Source organism: Acinonyx jubatus, chromosome X (assembly GCF_027475565.1).
Source record: "Acinonyx jubatus isolate Ajub_Pintada_27869175 chromosome X, VMU_Ajub_asm_v1.0, whole genome shotgun sequence".
NCBI classification, from domain to species: Eukaryota; Metazoa; Chordata; class Mammalia; order Carnivora; family Felidae; genus Acinonyx; species Acinonyx jubatus.
In genome coordinates, this window is record NC_069389.1 from 55,570,344 (window position 1) to 55,595,082 (window position 24,739).

Genomic DNA, 24,739 nt, shown 5'->3' on the forward strand with positions numbered 1-24,739 from the left:
TCATTGGCACGTAACAGGTAGTTTAAGCAGTGAGTTTGGTATCCAAATAATTATACTTTACCCCAAAAAGGACTATAAATGCCATAGAGATACAGTGTTGTAGAGAAAGACCAAGGAGTGAGCACATCTGGTTGGAGGGATGAGGATGAAGTTTCAGGATGCAATGCACTTGAGAAGAGCCTTGAATTATGGTCAAGAATGGAAATTACAGATTTTCCTGAATGTAAAAGAAATAATACTGATTGTAGAAAATTGGAAAACCAATATTTTTTGAATTAAAAAAAAAAGGCCTTAATCCTGGCACTCAAAGATGATCTTTGTTAACTTCCTGATGTATTTGCTTCCAGATATATAGTTACTTTAGTTAATAAATGTGGAATAATACTGTATATATAGTTTTTTTATCCTCTTCAAGCCTAACATCATATTGTGAGCATTTCCCTGTGTCTTTTGAAACCATGATATTTAATGGTTACATAATATTCCATCCTATAGTTGTGCCACAATTATTTAATCTTTTATCGTCAAATGTTTAGACTATGTATAGATTGGGGGGGGCTCGTTTGTTTCTTTTGGTTTTGCTCTTGTAAGTAGTGGTATGAACAGACATCTTTAACTGCATCTGTCACTGTTTCATTAGGATAGATTTCTAGAAGGACCAGTGACTAGATCAAAGGGTTTGAATATTTTAAGACTTGATGGTAGCAACATTGCTTTCCACAATAACAAAGTTTTAGAATATGCCCCACCACACTGGGCTTGCACGTTAACACTTAGAAAATCCAGTTGGGAAAACCAAAAAAGGTATCTCATTGTTTTTACTTGCATTTCTTTGGCTGGAAAGCTTGGTCTTTGAACATTTTTTAAAAATGTCTACCAGACAAGATAACAACGTTATCTTTATGCTAATGTCTCCCACATTTATGTCATGAACCCAGACCTTTCCTGACCTTCAGACTCACAGACATCTAAGATTTAACATGGCCTAAGTTGAACCCTTGGTTTTTTAACTCCCAATGTGCCCCCACACCCAGGTCTTCATCTCATTGAGTGCACCAGCATTCACTTAGGAGTTAGCTTCACTTCCTCCCTTCTGAATCTCTACATCCCATCCACCAGCCAGGCCTGCCAGTTCTAGCTACAAAACGAATCTTCTGTTCTTCTGTTTCTCTGGGTCTCCACTATCATACCTTAGTGTAGGCCAATAGCACTTCACCTGAAATAGCCAAACCACTAACTATGAGGCCCTGCACAGTCTGGCACCTGCTTCTCTTCAGGCTTACCCTCTCCGCTAGGTTCCAGCCCCAGTTGCCTTTTCTTTCAGTTCTTTGCACAAACCCAGTTCCTTCCTACTACAGTCTTTGTATGTGTTCTCCTTGCATGACATGCTCCTCACTTTTCTGTCGTCCTGGGCTTTGTCTTTCTCCTCTACTCTAGAATGTGTACTCCTTGAGGGCAGAAGCTGTTTCTCTCTTATTCACTGTGGTATGCCTAGCACAGGGCCTGGCAAAGAGGAGGTGCTCAAGAAATATTTATTGTTGACAAGCAGGGGGAACAACATGAGCAGAAGCCCAAGGCGCTTGAGGTATGTACAGGGAATGCAGAATGGTCCAGTTAGGCAGAAGCTAAAAGTACTGTGGTCGGAGGTCTGCACAAGGAAGTAATGTGTGTATAGAATCCTGAAAGTGAGAGGCAGAAAGACAAATTGACATGTTATAATAGTATTTCAGCTGGGAAGAAGAGATAAAAATGAAGTGACAGCTATCAAAGATATTAGTTTTGCAGGAAACATTTGTATGATTAGAAAACACATTGTTGAGATCCTTGTTTATTTTCTGTAAGTCTTCCCTCTTTACCTACTGAGGCCATCCTACATAAAACACCTAAACGGTATATCCTCTCTCTCAAAACCTGTTTCTTCACATATCCTCTCTACTGATTCTCAACTTTGACAGTAAGTATGAGTCTGGTTTGATTATCTGCACCTCCATTCTTGTGACAGAAATAGAGAAGTAGAAGCTAGGTAAGTAATGGATGGGTCTAGTGTTAGATTCACTGAACTTAGATTCTGAAGTGCCAGCTGGGTAGCCATGTCCATAGACAGAGGGCAATGTAACTAAAACTGGGAGGAGACTGTTTGGTGGCTAGTGCTAAAACTTTAGGAGCTTTTGGTGGGTATGGATAGTTTACCAAGGAAAAACGTTCAGAGAGGGAAAAAATGCCAAGGATAAAACCTTGGGGCAAATTAAGGGAGCAGAAAGAGGCGGGAAAGAGCAATCAGAAGTAAGACACTCAGCAAAGTATAGATAGAAGTGCTTTTAGAAGCCTGAGAAAGAGAGAGAGCAAATGTTAAGTACTCTTTGAAGCTTCTCCCTGCCAAGCTCCCCTCCTAAATACTGTAACATTTAGTTTTTGTTACTTATCACAGTGTAACTATCTGTCATTCTGTAAACTGCAAACTCCTAAAGGTCAGAGACCTTGACTAATTGTATCTTTAGTAACATAATTGTATCACTGTATCCCTAGAGCCCAAGACAACAAGACGATTATAGTAAGTACATGAAATTTCTGTGGGAGGAACAGTTACACGGTAGTCATAAGACAAATTGAAGCAATACAGTATTGCACATAAAGCCTGGACTTGGAGTGACCAATCTGATTTCCTCCACTTAATAAGTGGGGCATCATCTAGCCCCTCCTGGCCTCCATTTTCCCATCCTCTAACAATATTTGTATTCTGTTGCTGCTTATGAAGTACTTTCATGTGTATTGTTCCATTTGATTCTGTTAACCCCAGGAAATGTAGCTTATTATCTCTATTTTAGAGATAAGGAAATGGGATATGAGAATTTGTTTGTCCAGAGTTACCTCATAAGTGTTCGGGCTAGGATTTAAACGCAGATCTTCAAATTCCCAGTTCTCGTGCTCGTTCCAGCAAGGCACAGAAAGAGAAGAATGGTCATTTGAAAGGATAGACTATGGATTGAAGGAAGGTGTTTCTAGGATGGGGGAAAGGCACCAGTAGAGTGAAAAATTGTAACTGCTGATGCCAGGATGATTGATAGCGTGAGTCCTGGGAAAATGTGGGTAGTGACAGGTTTGATAGCAAAAGTGGAATGGTAAAGACATCGCCCTGGTAAAAACAGCATTAGCTCCTTAAAGACGAGGGAAGGAGGAAAGGTGAAACTACAGAGATTTTAAGGGAAAGAAGGAGATTGATGGCCATTGTCTGGCCATCTGGCACGTGTGATGGTGGCATGGAATCCACAAAAGATGAACAAAAAGAGATGAGCAAGAGTGACCGCTTGGCCAAAGTTTGATCATTTGAATTTGTTGTTGACTCATTTGACACAAATCTGTAATTCATGAGCTCTCTGCAGCAGCCTGAGACCAGAAAAAGGGAGTGGGGAAAGTTGTCCAGAGTCAGAAGGGGGACAGGCATCGGGGATCCTAGGGTGGTAGGGAGTGTTTCCATGTAATGGCTCACCATGGGAAATCTAGAACAGTGCTGAAGGTCTAGGATGGTGATTTTCAATCTGTCCCTTGGAGCTGTAAGATTCCACCACAGTGCTTGGGTAAGGGGGGATGTTGGGAGCCCTCCTCTATTTTAACTAGGGTGGATTTTTATCTGTTTATTACTTACAGAGTTCCAAATAAACTCTCACAAGAAGAAAGGGTTCTTGGAGTGCCTAGGTGGCTCAGTCGGTTAAGGGTCCGACTCTTGATCTCAGCTCAGGTCTTGATCTCAGGGTCGTGAGTTCAAGCCCCACATTGGGCTCCGCGCTGGGTGTGAAGCCTACTTTAAAGAAGAAGGAGAAGGAGAGGAAGGAGAGGAAGAAGAAAGGGTTCTTTTACTAAGACAAAACGGTTTTAAAAACGCTGGCCAAAAAAGCAGGAGTGGAAGAGCTAGAAGTTTCAAAGATGACAAGGAGTGAAATCGTAGGAGTGAGGAAGTGAAGAAGCAGCTGGAGAGCATGGTTACACTGCATTCAGATAATGGGAGAGGAAGCACAAGAATGTTACTCAGAGGACCAGTAAACTGACCCAGAATTTACCCTGGATTGTATACATTATAAGGCCCTGGTATGTTTTTTCCTGAGGTAGGTACATCCAGGAAAGAGGGTGGGGGTAGGATTGGGACCAGAATGAAATGTTCTCAAGCAATGTCTGTAATAGCATTCATGAACTAGGAATTGACCTTTGTGCTGTTTTGCTCAGAAGCTGCCAATGACAGTGCTGTGACAGTTATTTGTAACATATAAACTGCCCCATTTGTTGGGTAAAAGGATCAGAAGATCCAAAAAGTTTGTATAATAAAGAATGTCTCCAGAGCAGTGGTTCTTGATTTTACATGGGTCATGGACCTTGTTGATAATCTGATAAGAACTACAGATCTCTTCCAGGCCAAAAAATTTTAAAAATAAAAAGGTAGAATTCTATATTAAATTGCAGGGAATTCAAGGACCTCCTCCCCTCAAACTCTATCCATGGACCTTAGGTTAAGAACTCCAGATTCTTTTCCTTGACTTTTCTCTCTCAAGCCCTTACCATCCAATAAATCTGTTTTCTATTTTAAATACATCCACATCTCTCCACCTCCCTGTTTCAAGTCACTGTCTCATTTAGATTGTGGCAATATCCTCTTAATTGATGTCCCTGCTTCCATCCTTGCCTCCCACCTCCCGCCCCACATTCTATACTCAGTACAGCAGCCAGACTGGCCCTTATAAAAAAAATTTTCATGTCACTCTATTTATGTCATGTGTTTTCTTCAAAAGCCTCCAGTGGCTTTCCTATCTCAAAATATCCTGGTGTTTAATATTTGGGGTCTTGGAGCACACAGGGTTCTACAAATTGTGGTCCTGGCTATCTCTCTTACCTCATTTACTGTCATTCTTCTTCACGCCAGCCACACCGGCCTCCTATCTGTTTTGCAAACATGTCAAGTCAGGCTCTCTCCCACTCCAGGACCTTCGTATTGCTTTTCCACCTTAGAATACTTTTTTGGATATTGGCATGGCTTGCTTCCTTACTGAAGTCTTTGCTCAGATGTCACCTCTTCTATGCCATCATTCTGTTCACCTTACCTTGCTTTTTGCTGCTGCTTCATGGCACTTATCACAACCTGACTCATCATCTCTTTTTGTCTGCTTCCACTAGAACGAAAGCTTCAGGAGAGCAAGGACTTTGTTGTATACACTGCTGTATATCCAGCACTGAGAAGAGTGCCTGTCACACAATAGGTACTCAGTAAATATTTTTCAGATGAATGATAGATGACATGTAGAATGTATCCTGAAAAAGGCAAGCAGGATGGTTGTGAGTCTTTATATTAGGCACCTGGCTGGGTCAGATGGTGAGTTTAAGCTCCATGTTAAGCATAAAGCTTACCTTTTAAAAAATGTGATAGTGTAAATAAAAGCACTTAGTGTAGCACCTTGTACTTGAGAAAAATATAATAGAGTATTTCCTTGGTTCAAACCATATGATTCCCTTAGCAAAAGGATGAGCCAGAAGAGCTGGGACTGTTTTGCAATCTGTGACTCCTTGAAGTGGTACTTTCCAAGTGGACATTGTTTGATACTAAGTATCTAACCTAGTAAGCCTTGAGCTTCCACCTGGAAGATGATGGGAGGAGTTGCTCAGATCAGGTTATATCTGTAATTTTCCAGCTTTAGAATGTATTTCTGAGCCCCTATTCATCCATTCCTTGCCTTGCAGTCTTGAGGGAACTGCCCTGGTGGTGAGTTCTGGGGTATAGAATCTGTATTTTTGCCAAAGGGGAAACCGGCATACTCACTGCCTGGTCATCAGCAAAGGTAAACTCTTATTGTGGCCTCCTTTGATGGAATAGTGCTCTATTTTTGAGTTCATGGGTAATGCTTTTCTGTGCAACAGATACAAGCAGAAGAAGGAGGTGGAGCATAGGTTGTCCGCACTGAAATCTGCTGTGGAAAGTGGTCAAGCAGATGATGAGCGTGTTCGTGAATATTACCTCCTTCACCTTCAAAGGTGGATTGGTATCAGCTTAGAAGAGATTGAGAGCATTGACCAGGAGATGAAGATCCTGAGAGAAAAAGACTCCTCAAAACAGGTAAGCCTGGTCACTGCCCAAATAGCTCAAAAAGCTGTTAGAGATTTGGACGTTCTACAGGAGAGTAATCGAATTAAAATCCTTTTAAGTCTCCATAAAATCATTGTTCTTCTTAAGATTAGTGGAGAAGGCTGAAGATTCACTAGGCGTAGCCTTCTCTCTAGCTTACAGTGTTGTTTCCCAGGGATTTCTAACCTGTAAAACACGTCTAGCCATTTGTAATTTTGTGACATGCCACAGGTAGGGAGACTTCTTTAAAGTAAAAATTGGTTTTGGCCATGAGAGGTCATGACTGCCTAAGGAATGCACAGGGAGGTGGGCCTTTAAAATCTGTGTTTGACTGTAATAAACAAATCAGAAGAGGGATGGGATGGGAACTGAGAAGGAAAGTAGCACTGGAGGAGAGAAAGAAAAGTGTAGGAAGAAGATCAAAGGAAAGATCAGGAATATATTTAGGTTTGGGGAGGAATCCAAATTTAACCTTAGACAATGATGCACTCTTACACCCTTAGATCTCCCAAGTAGGAGACACAGAAGGACATTTCCATGCACAAAATACTGGGTGTACTGATAAAACCTGATGTAAGGCAGCTTTGGCCAACTTTGAAGATCATCACCGTGTTTTGGAGCTGCTGCTTCAAAAGATTAGGCTCCTCTGCCACTTACTTTTTGGTTCAAGATACAAGCATGGATTGAGTTGAATTTATCAGCTAGTCGCAAGCATTTATTTCGGTCCTCAGAGAAACCTCTTCCAAATTGGATTTGTGCTAATTATTAGCCTAGGAGCTTATGCCTCCAGGTAACATCAACCTAGTTCCTCATGTTAAACGATCAAAGAATAAACAATATTCTAAGACCAGGAGGCCCCTTGAGCATCTCTAGATGAATGGTTTTCAAGCATTTTGAGGCTGGACTCTTCTGGATCCTCTCCTGCCCCCTTCTTTGTTGTTGTTGTTGTTGTTGTTGTTGTTAAACACTCCCTTATTTGGTGTTGGGATCAGCTCTGGAAGTGATGGACGTAAACCCAAGTGAACACCTTTTCTCTGACCATACTTTGTTTCAGTATGCTCGGTACAGCTGAGGTTCCCTGAAACATTGTTATACGACACTGTATGAAAGTTACTAACACAGTCTTCCCCCCTTGCATTTAGGAACACCGTCTTCTAAAAACCTGGAAGTTCTTGACAGTTAATTGCATAGTTACATTGGAAAGGGTCTTAATCATTCAACTTTAGCACTGAAGGCCAGGCTGAGGAAAGGGACTTCAAAATCAGCTTGAGGGATTTATCGGGAACATGGAAAAAGCCTTTGGAATCTCCTTCTTTAGAGGGGAATATTTTTTTTTATTTTTTTTAGTAATGCAAATCATTTTATTTTTTTCAGTTTCTTTCCTTTTTTTTCAATATATGAAGTTTATTGTCAAATTGGTTTCCATACAACACCCAGTGCTCATCCCAAAAGGTGCCCTCCTCAATACCCATCACCCACCCTCCCCTCCCTCCCACCCCCCATCAACCCTCAGTTCTCAGTTTTTAAGAGTCTCTTATGCTTTGGCTCTCTTCCACTCTAATCTCTTTTTTTTTCCTTCCCCTCCCCCATGGGTTTCTGTTCAGTTTCTCAGGATCCACATAAGAGTGAAAACATATGGTATCTGTCTTTCTCTGTATGGCTTATTTCACTTAGCATAACATTCTCCAGTTCCATCCATGTTGCTACAAAGGGCCATATTTCATTCTTTCTCATTGCCACGTAGTACCCCATTGTGTATATAAACCACAATTTCTTTATCCATTCATCAGTTGATGGACATTTAGGCTCTTTCCACAATTAGGCTATTGTTGAGAGTGCTGCTATAAACATTGGGGTACAAGTGCCCCTATGCATCAGCACTCCTGTATCCCTTGGGTAAATTCCTAGCAGTGCTATGGCTGGGTCATAGGGTAGGTCTATTTTTAATTTTTTTAGGAACCTCCACACTGTTTTCCAGAGTGGCTGCACCAATTTGCATTCCCACCAACAGTACAAGAGGGTTCCCGTTTCTCCACATCCTCTCCAGCATCTATACTCTCCTGATTTGTTCATTTTGGCCACTCTGACTGGCGTGAGGTGATATCTGAGTGTGGTTTTGATTTGTATTTCCCTGATGAGGAGCGACGTTGAGCATCTTTTCATGAGCCTGTTGGCCATCCAGATGTCTTCTTTAGAGAAGTGTCTATTCATGTTTTCTGCCCATTTCTTCACTGGGTTATTTGTTTTCTGGGTGTGGAGTTTGGTGAGCTCTATATAGATTTTGGATACTAGCCCTTTGTCTGATATGTCATCTGCAAATATCTTTTCCCATTCCGTTGGTTGCCTTTTAGTTTTGTTGATTGTTTCCTTTGCTGTGCAGAAGCTTTTTATCTTCATAAGGTCCCAGTAGTTCATTTTTGCTTTTAATTCCCTTGCCTTTGGGGATAGGTCAAGTAAGAGATTGCTACGGCTGAGGTCAGAGAGGTCTTTTCCTGCTTTCTCCTCCAGGGTTTTGATGGTTTCCTGTCTCACATTCAGGTCCTTTATCCATTTTCAGTTTATTTTTGTGAATGGTGTGAGAAAGTGGTCTAGTTTCAACATTCTGCATGTTGCTGTCCTGTTCTCCCAGCACCATTTGTTAAAGAGACTGTCTTTTTTCCATTGGGTGTTCTTTCCTGCTTTGTCAAAGATTAGTTGGCCATACGTTTGTGGGTCTAGTTCTGGGGTTTCTATTCTATTCCATTGGTCTCTGTGTCTGTTTTTGTGCCAATACCATGCTGTCTTGATGATGACAGCTTTGTAGTAGAGGCTAAAGTCTGGGATTGTGATGCCTCCTGCTTTGGTCTTCTTCTTCAAAATTACTTTGGCTATTCGGGGCCTTTTGTGGTTCCATATGAATTTTAGGATTGCTTGTTCTAGTTTCGAGAAGAATGCTGGTGCAATTTTGATTGGGATTGCATTGAATGTGTAGATAGCTTTGGGTAGTATTGACATTTTGACAGTATTTATTCTTCCAATCCATGAGCAGGGAATGTTTTTCCATTTCTTTATATCTTCAATTTCCTTCATAAGCTTTCTATAGTTTTCAGCATACAGATCTTTTACATCTTTGGTTAGATTTATTCCTAGGTATTTTATGCTTCTTGGTGCAATTGTGAATGGGATCAGTTTCTTTATTTGTCTTTCTGTTGCTTCATTGTTAGTGTATAAGAATGCAACTGATTTCTGTACATTGATTTTGTATCCTGCAACTTTGCTGAATGCATGTATCAGTTCTAGCAGACTTCTGGTGGAGTCTGTCAGATTTTCCATGTATAATATCATGTCATGTGCAAAAAGTGAAAGCTTAACTTCATCTTTGCCAATCTGGATGCCTTTGATTTCCTTTTGTTGTCTGATTGCTGATGCTAGAACTTCCAACACTATGTTAAACAACAGCGGTGAGAGTGGACATCCCTGTCGTGTTCCTGATTTCAGGGAAAAAGCTCTCAGTTTTTCCCCATTGAGGATGATGTTAGCTGTGGGCTTTTCATTAATGGCTTTGATGATCTTTAAGTATGTTCCTTCTATCCCGACTTACTCAAGGGTTTTTATTAAGAAAGGTTGCTGAACTTTGTCAAAGGCCTTTTCTGCATCGATTGACAGGATCATATGGTTCTTATCTTTTCTTTTATTAATGTGATGTATCACATTGATTGATTTGTGAATGTTGAACCAGCCCTGCATCCCAGGAATGAATCCCACTTGATCATGGTGAATCATTCTTTTTATATGCTGTTGAATTCGATTTGCTAGTATCTTATTGAGAAATTTTATATCCATATTCATCAGGGATATTGGCCTGTAGTTCTCTTTTTTTACTGGGTCTCTGTCTGGTTTAGGAATCAAAGGAATACTGGCTTCATAGAATGAGTCTGGAAGTTTTCCTTCCCTTTCTATTTTTTGGAATAGCTTGAGAAGGATAGGTATTATCTCTGCTTTAAACGTCTGGTAGAACTCCCCTGGGAAGCCATCTGGTCCTGGACTCTTATTTGTTGGGAGATTTTTGATGACTGATTCAGTTTCTTCGCTGGTTATGGGTCTGTTCAAGCTTTCTATTTCCTCCTGATTGAGTTTTGGAAGGTGTGGGTGTTTAGGAATCTGTCCATTTCTTCCAGGTTGTCCAGTTTGTTGGCATATAATTTTTCATAGTATTCCCTGATAATTGCTTGTATCTCTGAGGGATTGGTTGTAATAATTCCATTTTCATGCATGATTTTATCTATTTGGGTCATCTCCCTTTTCTTTTTGAGAAGCCTGGCTAGAGGTGTATCAATTTTGTTTATTTTTTCAAAAAACCAACTCTTGGTTTCGTTGATCTGCTCTAGTTTTTTTAGATTCTATGTTGTTTATTTCTGCTCTGATCTTTATTATTTCTCTTCTTCTGCTGTGTTTGGGGGTGTCTTTGCTGTTCTGCTTCTATTTCCTTTAGGTGTGCTGTTAGATTTTGTATTTGGGATTTTTCTTGTTTCTTGAGATAGGCCTGGATTGCAATGTATTTTCCTCTCAGGACTGCCTTCGCTGCATCCCAAAGCGTTTGGACTGTTGTATTTTCATTTTCGTTTGTTTCCATATATTTTTTAATTGCTTCTCTAATTGCCTGGTTGACCCACTCATTCGTTAGTAGGGTGTTCTTTAACCTCAATGCTTTTGGAGGTTTTCCAGACTTTTTCCTGTGGTTGATTTCAAGCTTCATAGCATTGTGGTCTGAAAGTATGCATGGTATAATTTCAATTCTTGTATACTTATGAAGGGCTGTTTTGTGACCCAGTATGTGATCTATCTTGGAGAATGTTCCATGTGCACTTGAGAAGAAAGTATATTCTGTTGCTTTGGGATGCAGAGTTCTAAATATATCTGTCAAGTCCATCTGATCCAATGTATCATTCAGGGCCCTTGTTTTTTTATTGACCGTGTGTCTAGATGATCTATCCATTTCTGTAAATGGAGTGTTAAAGTCCCCTGCAAGTACCACATTCTTATCAATAAGGTTGCTTATGTTTATGAGTAATTGTTTTATATATTTGGGGCTCCTGTATTCAGCGCATAGAAATTTATAGTTGTTAGCTCTTCCTGATGGATAGACCCTGTGATTATTATATAATGCCCTTCTTCATCTCTTGTTACAGCCTTTAATTAATTAATTAATTTATTTATTTATTTTTACGTTTATTTTTGAGACAGAGAGAGACAGAGCATGAACGGGGGAAGGGCAGACAGAGAGGGAGACACAGAACCGGAAGCAGGCTCCAGACTCTGAGCCATCAGCCCAGAGCCCGATGTGGGGCTCGAACTCACGGTCTGTGAGATCGTGACCTGAGCCGAAGTCGGATGCCCAACCGACTGAGCCACCCAGGCGCCCCGACAGCCTTTAATTTAAAGTCCAGTTTGTCTGATATAAGTATGGCTACTCCAGCTTTCTTTTGACTTCCAGTGGCATGATAAATAGTTCTCCATCCCCTCACTCTGAATCTGAAGGTGTCCTCAGGTCTAAAATGAGTCTCTTGTAGACAGCAAATAGATGGGTCTTGTTTTTTTATCCGTTCTGATACCCTATGTCTTTTGGTTGGCGCATTTAGTCCATTTGCATTCAGTGTTATTATAGAAAGATATGGGTTTAGAGTCGTTGTGATGTCCGTAGGTTTCATGCTTGTAGCGATGTCTCTGGTACTTTGTCTCACAGGATCCCCCTTAGGATCTCTTGTAGGCCTGGTTTAGTGGTGACGAATTCCTTCAGTTTTTGTTTGTTTGGGAAGACCTTTATCTCTCCTATTCTAAATGACAGAGTTGCTGGATAAAGGATTCTCGGCTGCATATTTTTTCTGTTCATCACATTGGAGATATCGTGCCAATTCTTTCTGGCCTGCCAAGTTTCAAAAGAGAGATCAGTCACGAGTCTTATAGGCCTCCCTTTATATGTTATCTAGCTGCTTTCAGAATTTTCTCTTTATCCTTGTATTTTGCCAGTTTCACTATGATATGTCGTGCAGAAGATCGATTCAAGTTACGTCTGAAGGGAGTTCTCTGTGCCTCTTGGATTTCAATGCCTTTTTCCTTCCCCAGTTCAGGGAAGTTCTCAGCTATAATTTCTTCAAGTACCCCTTCAGCACCTTTCCCTCTCTCTTCCTCCTCTGGGATACCAATTATGCGTATATTATTTCTTTTTAGTGTATCACTTAGTTCTCTAATTTTCCCCTCATACTCCTGGATTTTTTTATCTCTCTTTTTCTCAGCTTCCTCTTTTTCCATAATTTTATTTTCCAGTTCACCTATTCTCTCCTCTGCCTCTTCAATCCGAGCTGTGGTCGTCTCCATTTTATTTTGCATCTCGTTTATAGCGTTTTTCAGCTCCTCCTGACTATTCCTTAGTCCCTTGATCTCTGTAGCAATAGATTCTCTGCTGTCCTCTATACTGTTTTCAAGCCCAGTGATTAATTTTATGAGCATTATTCTAAATTCGCTTTCTGTTATATTGTTTAAATCATTTTTGATCAGTTCGTTAGCTGTTGTTATTTCCTGGACGTTTTTCTGAGGGGAATTCTTCTGTTTCGTCATTTTGGATAGTCCCTGGAGTGGTGAGGACCTGCAGGGCACTTCCCCTGTGCTGTGGTGTATAACTTGCATTGGTGGGCAGGGCCACAGTCAGACCTGATGTCTGCCCCCAGCCCACCGCTGGGGCCACAGTCAGACTGGTGTGCACCTTCTCTTCCCCTCTCCTAGGGGCGGGATTCACTGTGGGGTGGCGTGGCCTGTCTGGGCTACTTGCACACTGCCAGGCTTGTGGTGCTGGGGATCTGGCGTATTAGCTGGGGTGGATAGGCAAGTTGCACAGGGGCGGGAGGGGTAGGCTCAGCTCGCTTTTCCTTCGGAGATCCGCTTCGGGAGGGGCCCTGTGGCACTGGGAGGGAGTCAGACCCGCTGCCAGAGGGGTGGCTCCGCAGAAGCACAGCGTTGGGTGTTTGCGCGGAGCAAGCAAGTTCCCTGGCAGGAACTGGTTTTCTTTGGGATTTTGGCTGGGGGATGGGCGAGGGAGATGGCACTGGCGAGAGCCTTTGTTCCCCGCCAAGCTGCGCTCTGTCGTCCGGGCTCAACAACTCTCCCTCCCGTTGTCCTCCAGACCTCCCGTTCTCCGAGCAGAGCTGTTAGCTTATAACCTTCCAGATGTTAAGTCCCGCTTGCTGTCAGAACACACTCCGTCTGGCCCCTCCGCTTTGCAAGCCAGACTCGGGGGCTCTGCTTGGCCAGCGGGCCGCCCTAGAGGGGAATATTTTAAATTTTTTTTTTCAACGTTTATTTATTTTTGGGACAGAGAGAGACAGAGCATGAACGGGGGAGGGGCAGAGAGAGAGGGAGACACAGAATCGGAAACAGGCTCCAGGCTCTGAGCCATCAGCCCAGAGCCCGACGCGGGGCTCGAACTCACGGACGGCGAGATTGTGACCTGGCTGAAGTCGGACGCTTAACCGACTGCGCCACCCAGGCGCCCCGAGGGGAATATTTTAAAGACAAATGATTTTTTACTTTTGGCGAGATGATTTCTGGGAGAACTTTCTTTTCCTCCGTTTTCAGCAAGGTACTCAGGGGAGCTAAACAGCCTCCACCATTAGTATTCTGCTGTTGTATCTTAGAGACTGATAAATAGTGAGTGGGCAACGTTTGAATCCACGGCTTTTCAGGCACCTGAAGCCTTAAGAGCCTGTATCATGGGGTAAGCAGAATGGCAAATGTGTTTCTGATAATGAATTTCCTTTCCAGGTACCAACTTCTTACTCACCTCGTCAGGACAGGCCTCCAATGAAACCCTTCATTCTCACTCGGAACATGACCCAAGCCAAGTAGGTAGTACTAAAAAGTGGGTTGCCTTTGTAGGCACCCTGCTTTTATGGTTCAGTTACAGTGCATGTTAAAAGGCCATGTCCTCATCTGTGGTGGCTGTTCTTTCATCAATGCGATGTTACCTCTAATATTTTCTATATGTCTGTCTTCATCAGACATATCACTCAAACTCAAGCTTAAAAGTAGGCTCAAAAGAAAACTAACAAAAATAAAACAGAGGAAAGGAATCTGGTGGAGAATTGTACACTTCAATTGTTTCCCATTGCCTTCAGCTACAGTTTTCAAAAGGACATATTGGCCTGTTTCGGATTTAATTCTAAGTTCTTGAAAGAAGACACTCTTCCATTGGGTGGCAGGAAAGTCTCCTTTCGTCTGTGTACTGTTCAGACCCACCTACTATAAATACAAAGCATCTGCTTTGTGGGACACTGGCCTCTGGGATTGCTTTCTGAGCGATGATCCTAAGCTATTTATCTTCTCGTGAAAGCTCTTGACTATAATGCCCCTTCCTGGATGCTTCTTGTTACATATCCTCCAGTTTACATAGCTCCTCAGAAGATAGCTGGGCAGGGGAGCCAGGATGAAATAAACGCAGCCTTTGTCACTAAAGAGAAGAGGCTTTTTAGTAGTGCTGTGCGTGTTTAGTTTTCTAAATGTGGTGTGATTCTTGCAGAGTATTTGGAGCTGGTTATCCAAGCCTGGCATCTATGACAGTGAATGACTGGTATGATCAGCATCGGAAATATGGAGCATTACCAGATCAGGGCATAGCCGTGACAACACCAGGTATGAAGGGGTAGGAGGAAAGCAGTTATACTATTATTGGTCCCTTACTCCCTAGCAGTTAAATTCAGACCAAGTATTATTGCCCTTTAGGAGCAGAAGGAATCTGAACAGAGATTCTAGGCAATATTTTATGTTATTTATTATTAAGATAAATAGCAGATGATTTGGGAAAGATGTAGGGAGCAGCTGTATGATTCTGGAATCTTTCCAGATGTCGTGGCATAAAAACAGACTGAGCATCTAGATAGCAAAACCAAAAATCCATGGACTGCATTTGCACCTCTGGTAATGGCAGAGTAGGTTGTATCAGGCCAATCCCTCCCACAGATAATAATTACAAACTGAAGAAAATAAAACGTCTACCTAAAGGAACTAGAGAGTGACCAAAAGCAGACATAGACTGGAGAGTAGTCAACACTTAGAAGAAGGGAATGGTACTTGGAATTTCTTGAAGACAGGGACTTTGACTTATTGTATTCTTGGTGTCCAACTCGGTAATTAGATCACAGTACATACTTGGAGTCATCTTTGGAAGGGAGAGGTGGAGACGGGTGTCCCTATAAAGATGGAAGCAACATGGTATATTAGAAAAAGTGTGGACAAACCTGGGGTAACCAATTACTCCTGCTACTTAATAGATAGGACATCACCTAGCCCCTCTGAGCCTGTTTCTTATATCATTTGATCCTCTTAACAACGCTATGAAGCAAACATCCTTATCCCCGTTTTAGGATGAGGAATTGGTGTCTGAGAACTGACGTACCCAAACGCAACATAGCTAGAAAGTGGCCAGGCTAGGATTTGAATTCAGGTCTTAAAACCCCCAGTTCCAGTGCTATTTCCACTATAGCACAGAGAAGAGAAGAGAAGAGGGGAGGGGAGGGGAGGGGAGGGGAGGGGAGGGGAGAAGAGAAGAGAAGAGAAGAGAAGAGAAGAGAAGAGAAGAGAAGAGAAGAGAAGAGAAGTCATTTGAAAGGGTTTCCTGTTTCTTACATCTTCTCACCCACTGGCAGTCTGCAGTTACTGTGATGTGGGGGTAGGTGAAACTTGGATAGAAACTTACAGCCTTACTGGTTGAGGAATGAGAGAAATGACTTCAAGGTGACCATAGCAACTGAAAAATGAGATGATATCTCATAAAGGAGAGAACCTCAGAGGAGGAGCCCTGATTCTCTGTATAAACCTTGCCCAAATCTCAGGCTGACACCTAAGCTATGTGTGCCCAGGATAGATTCCAAGCACTCTAGATAAGGCTAAAGTAACAATGGAGGATTCAGCTGCTGCCCAGTGCAGAGGAAATAGAATTTGGAATTTTGGTTCTAGACAAATGAAGTGCCTGCTAAAATGAAACAGAACTCAGAATCTCTACAACATACCATTCACAAAGTCTGGGATTTAATTCCAAACTATTATACATAGAGAGAAACAGGAATATGGGACTTCTGCTCAAGAGGAAAAGCAATCAGTGGAGACAAACCCCAGATGACACAGATGCTGAAATTAGCAGACAGGGACTTTAAAGCAGCTTATTTACATGTTCAAGGACAGGGGAAAATATGCTTGTAATAAGTGAGAAGATAAGAAGTCTTAGTAGATAATATCTATTATCCACTAACTTTGTATTTACAAACAGTACCTGCTACCCAGAGACAAGTATTAATGTAGCCCATATGGACTCTTGAACCCTCTTGAGATTACAACATACATGCTCCTAAATCATTGTGGTTGGATTTTCAAGTATCCTAACTTGTTCCTGGACATGTAACATGTTGATAAACCTCTCAATTTTTAGCAACATATAGAAACGCCTCCAATCAAAAACACTTCACAAGTTCTCCTTTGTGTCAGCCATTGCTGACATTCTGTCCCTAGAGAATACAGTGATATCTGGTGTGTTGCAAGCTTTCAAGATAGCCTGAACTTTAAAAAGTTGGTCCATTTAGTTGTATCCAATGGATGTAGAATTGCCTCCTAGTTCACTTTGTGTCAGGAGCTAAAACTGTGAACCTAACTTTCTGTTATTGGTGAGTAATAACTAAAAATAAAGATTTTATTTTCATGCTCAAAAAAAAGAAAAGAAAGGAAAGAACTCTCAGTGGAGAATTGCGAACTATACACAAATTCTGAAACTGAAAAATACAGTATCTGAAGTTTACAAACATTGGATAAGCTTAATAATAGGAAATTGGCAGTGACAGAAGAAAGTGTCAGTGAATTTGACAATAGATTAATTCCAATTAGTCTCACAAACAACAAATTGGAAAATAAAAGGTGAACACAGCCTCTGTGACCTGTGGAACAAGGTTAAAAGGTCCACGATATGTACAGTTGAAATACCATTAGGAAAGGAGAGAGACAGAGAAGGGGCCAGGAAAAAAATTTTTTGAAGAAATGATGGCTGAAATGTTCCCTAAATCAATGAAACACAAATTTACAGATTCAGAAATTGTATCAAGCCCCAAGCAAGTTAAATACAAAGAAAGCCACACATAGGCACATCATTGTCAAACAGCTGAAAACCAAAGGAAAAGAGAAAATCTTGAAAGCAGCCAGGGATAAAGTACACATTACATTTAGAAGAACAACAATAGGAGTTGTTTCTGACTTCCCATTAGAAGCAGTGGGAGCCAGAGACAGTGGAGCAACATCTGTAAAGTTTTGGGGGAAGAGGAAGACCTGTCACTCCAGAATTTTATACCCAGTGAAAATATACATCAAAATGAAGGCATAATTAAGGCATTTTCAGATAAAGCTGAAGGAATTCTTCACCAGGAAACTGGCATTATGAGAAATTCTGAAGGAAGTTCTTTAGGCTAAAGGGAATGATACCAGATGGAAACTTGGATATTCAAGGATAAGGTGCAGCAGAAATGGTAATTATGTGGGTAAATACAAAGGACTATCTCCCTCCCAACTTTTTGAAAGGGCTTTTTGAAAAAAGGCTTCCTTAAGGCAAAAATTATAATAGCATCCTGTGGGGATTATAATGTATGTAGATGGAATACATATGATGGCTATAGCAAAAAGAACAGAGTAAATGGGATCTTGTTTTGTGAGATTCTTCTGTTTTATGTGAAGTGGTACATATTATCTATTGCTGTGTAACAGGTTACTGCAAAATGTAGCAACTTAAAATAATAAACATTTATTGTCTCACATATTTTCTGAGGGTGAGGAATCCAGGATCAACTTTACTGGGTGACTCTGACTTAGGATCTCTTGAGGTTGCAGTCAGGGTGTCAGCTGACACGTAAGCTATACAGTCTTCTGAAAGCTTGACTGAGGCTGGAGGATCTGCTTGCCACTCATGGACTCATCATTCATGTGGCTATTGGCAGGGGGCCTCCCCTTGTGGTTCTCTGAGGTTGCTCACAGCTAAGAGCTTCCTTTCCCCAAAGCAAATGATCTGAGTGAGAATGACCAGGACAGAAGCCTCAGTATCTTATATAACCTAACATTGGAAGTGACATACCATGACTTCTGCCATATTCTGTGGGTCACATAGTATGGGAGGGGACTACAGAAAAGCGTGAATACCAGAAGGCTGAGACAGATAGAGTCCATCTTTGAGGCTGTCTCTGACATGGTTTGATATTAACTCCAAGTACACTGGGAAGTTAGGAAGGAATATTGTATTACCTAGAGCAACCACTTAAAAAATAATGGATCAAGAGAATGAGAAGACAAGACACAGACTGGCAGAAAATATTTGCAAAAGACAAATCTGATAAAAGACTCTTCTCCAAAACATACAAAGAATTCTTAAAACTCAACAATAAGGAAACAAATACCCAATTAAAAAATAGGCAGAACACCTGAATAGACACCTCACCAGAGAAGATCTACAGAGGACAAATAAGTATATGAAAAGCTCAACATCATATGTCATTAGGGCATTGCAAATTAAAACAACAGTGATACCACTACACCCCTAGAAGAATGGCCAAAATCCAAAACACTGACAACACCAAAAGCTGACATGGGTATGGAACAACGGGGACTTATTCACTACTGATGAGGATGCCAAGTGGTACAGCCACCTGGGAAGAGCATTTCTTACAAAACTTAAACATGCTCTTACCAGACAATCCAGCAATCCTGCTCCTTGGTATTTACCCAAATGAGTTGAAAATTTGGGTCTACATAAAACCCTGCACACAAGTGGTTATGGCAGCTTTATTCATAATTGCCAAACTTGGAAGCAACCAAGATGTCCTCAGTAGCTTGAAAGGATAAAGTGTGGTACATCCAGACAATAGAATAGTATTCATTGCTACAAAAAAAAATGAGCTTATCAAGCCATAGAAAGACTTGGAAAAACCTTAAATAACATATTACTAAGTGAAAGAAGCTGGTCTGAAAAGGCTACATGCTAATCCAATTCCAACTATATGACTTTCTGGAAAAGGCAAAACTGGAGAGACAGTAAAAGGATCAGTGGTTGCCAGGAGTTAGAGGAGGAAGGATGAACAGGTGGAGCACAGAGGATTTTTAGGGCAGTGAAACTATTGCATGTATACTAGTGGATACATGTCATTGTATACATTTTTCCAAACCCACAGAAGGTACAACACCAAGAATGAACTCTAACATAAATTATGGACTTTGGATGATACTGATGTGTCTGTGTAGATTTGCTGATTATAACAAGTATTTTACTCTGGTGCAAGATGCTGATAGTGGGGGAAGCTATGCCTCTGTGGGGGCAGGAAGTATATGGCAACACTGTGTATTGTTTGTTTTTAAAAATAATGCAGATAGACAAAGCTATAAAGTCAGTGGAGAAATTAAAAGAGAAGAAAGCAAAAAAGAACAAATAGAGAAACAAACAAGAAAAATAGATGCGGTGAACAGAAAACCAATAGCAGAATAATAGATTCCATTCCAGTAATATCAGTAATTAGTCTTACTTTAAATGGAATAAACCTCCAAATTAGAAATCAGAAATTGATTTCAGATTCAGCCACATGCTGTCTACAAGACATGCATTTGATTTTATTAAATGTTTATTTATTTTGAGAGAGCAAGAGTGAGCACATGTGGGGGAGGGGTAAAGAGAGAGGGAGAGAGAGAATCCCAAGCAGGCTCTGCACTGTCAGCACAGAGCCCGACACAGGGCTTGGTCTCACAGTTCGTGAGATCACAGATCATCAGATCATGACCTGAGCCGAAATCAAGAGTCAGACAATCAACCAACTGAGCCACCCAGGCACCTCAAGAGATGCATTTTATTATTTTTTTTAATTTTTTTTTAACATTTATTTATTTTTGAGACAGAGAGAGAGAGAGAGCATGAAGAGGGGAGGGTCAGAGAAAGAGGGAGACACAGAATCTGAAACAGGCTCCAGGCTCTGAGCTGTCAGCACAGAGCCCGACGTGGGGCTTGAACTCACACACCGTGAGATCATGACCTGAGCCGAAGTCGGCCGCTTAACCGACTGAGCCACCCAGGCACCCCAAGAGATGCATTTTAAATGTAAAGGCACAGATTGGTTAAAAGTGAAAAGATGAAAAAGAATATACCATGCTGACAGTAAGCATAAGAAAGCTGTAGTAGCTGTAGTAGCTACAGTAAAGTCAGATAAAGTAGACTTCAAGACAAAAGGTGTTACTGGATGTAAACAAGAACATTTCATACCAATAAAAGGGGAAATTTATCAGGAAGGATCTAGCAGTAATAAACATCTTCATGTCTAATAACAGGCTTTAAATTACAAGAATTAAAAATTGTCAGACCAAAATGGAGAAATAGACAAATCTACACTCATAGTTGGAGATTTTAATACTTCTCTGTAACTAATTGAAAGAATTACTAGACAGAAAATCAGTAAGGATGTAGATGATCTGGACAACACTAGCAGCCACCTTAACCTGTTTTATATTTACAGAACAATAAATCCAACAATTGCAAAATATACCATTTTTCAAATGCACATGGTACATTCACCAAGAGATGATATTCTGGGCCATCAAATAAGTCTCAATATGTTTTAAGGATTGAAATCACACTAAATATATGTTCTCTGACACAGTGGAATTATCAATAACAATATACCTAGGAAGTCTTCAAATATTTTTAGACTATAGTTGTTTTTTTTGTCTTAATTTACATCCAAGTTAGTTAGCATATAGTGCAACAATGATTTCAGGAGTGGATTCCTTAATGCCCCTTACCCATTTAGCCCGTCCCCCCTCCCACAACTCCTTCAGCAACTCTCTGTTTCTTTATATTTAATATATATAAATTATAAAATATAAATCTATATTTAATGTGTATATATATCTTAAGATCTTATATATATCTTATATATATTTGTATATATATAAACAAAAAGTAATGTTTTTATATTATTTTTGCTTCCCTTATGTTCATCTGTTTTGCATCTTAAATTCCTCATATGAGTGAAGTCATATATTTGTCTTTCTATGACTAATTTCACTTAGTATGATACTCTCTAGTTCCATCCACGTAGTTGCAAATGGCAAGATTTCATTCTTTTTGATTGCTGAGTAGTATTCCATTATATTATATATACCACATCTTTATCCATTCATCCATCGATGGACATTTGGGCTCATTCCATATTTTGGCTATTGTCAATAGCGCTGCTATAAACATCGGGGTGCATGTGCCCCTTTGAATCCACACACCTGTATCCCTTGGATAAATACCTAGTAGTGCAATTGCTGGGTCGTGGGGTAGTTCTGTTTTTAATTTTTTGAGGAACCTCCATACTGTTTTCCAGAGTGGCTGCACCAATTTGCATTCCCAAGAATATAGGGTTTTTTTTTTAATGCTTATTTTATTTTTGAGAAAGTGAACACGATGTGGGAGGGGCAGAGAGGGGGGACAGAGGATCCAAAGTGGACTCTGTGCTGACAGCAGAGAGCCTGGTGTGGGGCTCAAACCCACAAACCACGAGATCATGACCTGAGCCAAAGTCAGACACTTAACAGACTGAGCCACCCAGGCACGCTCCAAATATTTTTTTTTTAATATTTATTCATTTTTGAGAGAGAGACAGACAGACAGCATGAGCAGGGGAGGGGCAGAGAGAGACAGGGAGACACAGAATCCAAAGTAGGTTCCAGGCTCTGAGCTGTCAGCACAGAGCCCAACACGGGGCTCAAACTCACGAACTGTGTGTGAGATCATGACCTGAGCTGAAGTTGGATGCTTAACTGACTGAGTCACCCTGGCGCCCCTCCAAATACTTTTTTTAAATTTTTTTTAATGTTTATTTTTGAGAGAGAGAGAAACAGAGCATGAGTGGGGGAGAGGCAGAGAGAGAGGGAGACACAATGTGATGCAGGCTCCAGGCTCTGAGCTGTCAGCACAGAGCCCAAAGTGGAGCTCGAACTCACAAACTGAGATCATGACCTGAGCCGAAGTCAGAAGCTCAGCTGACTGAGACCACCCAGGTGCCCCTACCCCTCCAAATATTTTTAAATTAAAAAGCATGCTTCTACATAACTCATGGGTCAAAAAAGAAATCACAAAGAAAGTGAGAAAATATTTTTAACTGAGTAACAATGAAAATACATTACAATTTGTGGCATACGACTAAAGCAGTGCTGACTGGGAAATGTAGGACTTTTAGTGCTTATGTTAGGAAAAAGAGAAAGATAAAATTAATCACTTATGGTTCTACATTAAGAAATTGGGAAAAACAAGAACAAAAGAAACCCAAAGTAAATAGAAGAAAAGAAAAAATAAAGACGTGGAGAATCTAGAGGTGGTGGTGGTGATGCACAAAGGTCGCCCGTATGTGTACCCTCATGGCCTGGCGGTTTTGCTCATAGGTACATACCTGAGAGTAATGAGACTGTATGTCCACAAAAGGCTTGTGCAAGAATGTTCATAGCAGCATTATTTGTGATACCCCAAGCTGGATACTTCTCAAATGCCTTTACATAATAGAATGGATAAAGAAATTCTGGTGTGTTGACATAACAAAATATTGTTTAGCAAAAGTTAAACTAACTCTAGTTTTTGAGGTATCAGTGGCAAATATGGCAGAATTTTGCAAATGTAATTATGAGTGAGACAAGCCGGACACAAAACAGGATATACTGTAGGATTCCATTCATATAAAGTACACAGGCAGGTGAAACTTGTATATGCTGGTCAAAGGCCAGCATAATGTTTACCCTTAGTGGGGGATCATGAGTGGAATTGGACCTAAGGGGGACTTCTGTGGAGTTAGTGTTTGCATCTAATCTGAGTACCGATTACATGGATGTGTTCAGATGTGAAAATTTTTTGGGCAATGCTATGTTTGTGTCTATGTGTACATGTATGTTTCAATAATAACACACCAAAAAAAAACCTCATGAGCAACATTTTCAATAAGCCAGGCGACAGCACATCCCCATGAACTTCACAAGAAAAACAGTAAGGGCAAGTCACTCATAACCACAAGATGAGCATGTGATTGGCATCTGTGTAGGAGAAAGCAGGAAGCATTGACAGATCATCTGAAAGAGCTGACAAACAGCAGAATCCCCAAACAGCAAACAAGTACTCACTAAGCATGTGGCAGTCCAGTTTAAGGACAGCAGTTGAAATGGGAGGGGTTTTTCACTCCAACAAAAACTGGGTAAATACAAAGGACCAGAGGGTCCGGAAGATATGGAGAAGTCTAATCTTCCATGAACTCTTGAAAATGACCCAGCAGATCTTGCTTCCAAGACAAGGTCCCACACTAAGGAGAAATTGCTGACAGTAACATTGAAACTGAGTAGAACAGGGACCATAAAGAAGGAAAGAGAGGGGCACCTGGGTGGCTCAGTTGGTTAAGCATCCAACTTCAGCTCAGGTCATGATCTCACGGCTTGTGAGTTTGAGCCCTGTGTCGGGCTCTGTGCTGATAGCTCAGGGCCTGGAGCCTGCTTCAGATTTTGTGTGTGTGTGTGTGTGTGTGTGTGTGTGTGTGTGTGTGTGTCTGCCTGCCCTCCCCTCCCCCACTCACACTCTGTCTCTCAAAAATAAACATTAAAAAAAATTTTTAAAAAAGGAAAGAGAAGGGTCAGATGAAAGTGGGAGAGAGGACTGGAGCCAAGAACTCCAATGAAGCAAGAGTCATCTTATCTCTTTAACGTACATACAAATAGCAGAAAGGGAGCCTCCATGAAGTGAGAAAAGCTACCCTGAACCATACTTTCTGAAAGTTCAGGAAAGCTTATTACACGTAAGAATGAACAACAGATGGTGGTGATGGTTGCACAGCTCTGAATATCCTCAAATCACTGAACTGTACACTTTAAATGGCTGAGGTTTATGGTATGTGAAATCTGTCTCAATAAAGCTGTAAAAAATTTGAACACAAAATTATCAAGGTCAGATCCCACACAAAATTATTATAAAGTTGGGGGGGGGGGAGAATCAAAAGCATTCCAGAAAGACACACTCAAAAAAACAATAACTCTAAAATATATGCTGTTTTTAAACATTTAATATATTTTTACTGCTAAAAAATATATACTGTTTGAAAATTAGTTGGAAGGCATTAGGAAAACTGTATAAGACATAGGAGAACCATACAAATCAGGATTCATAAAACACAGAAATGCGGTGACAACTTGGGAGACGTAAGAATTATTTCAGAAGTAAAAGCTAGACTGGAAACAAGCAAGAATGGGTGAACAAACCAGAAAATGCCTTACTAAGGTAAAAAAGAAAATGTTTTACATAAAAAACAAAGATAAACAGGACTGGGGGTTGGGGGAAAGTGGGCAGTGTTAAAGATAGCAGAGTAGACCTGGCTTATGGGTAATAGGATTATCTACAGAAGAAAACCAAAGCAAGGAGAAAGAATAAATGCCAAAAACTAATGTTAAGGAAACTTTCCTGGTGGTAAAAAAAAAAAGATACAATTTGATAAAGCACACCGTGTACCTGAGACTGACAAGAAGACATGTTATAATAAAATTACTAGACTTTAAAGAAGAGGAAAAAATGCCTTAGACATTTCA

At 40.7% G+C, this 24,739-nt stretch overlaps 1 protein-coding gene across 1 annotated transcript in view; it reads left to right on the forward strand.

Moving 5' to 3' along the window:
- IGBP1 (immunoglobulin binding protein 1) overlaps positions 1–24,739 on the forward strand; it is a 33,749-nt gene that overhangs the window by 3,642 nt on the left and 5,368 nt on the right. The window contains exons 3-5 of the mRNA XM_015080584.3: positions 5,899–6,094; positions 13,898–13,977; positions 14,652–14,764. Of these exons, the coding sequence (XP_014936070.2) occupies positions 5,899–6,094; positions 13,898–13,977; positions 14,652–14,764 (389 nt within the window). The remainder of the gene's footprint in view (positions 1–5,898; positions 6,095–13,897; positions 13,978–14,651; positions 14,765–24,739) is intronic.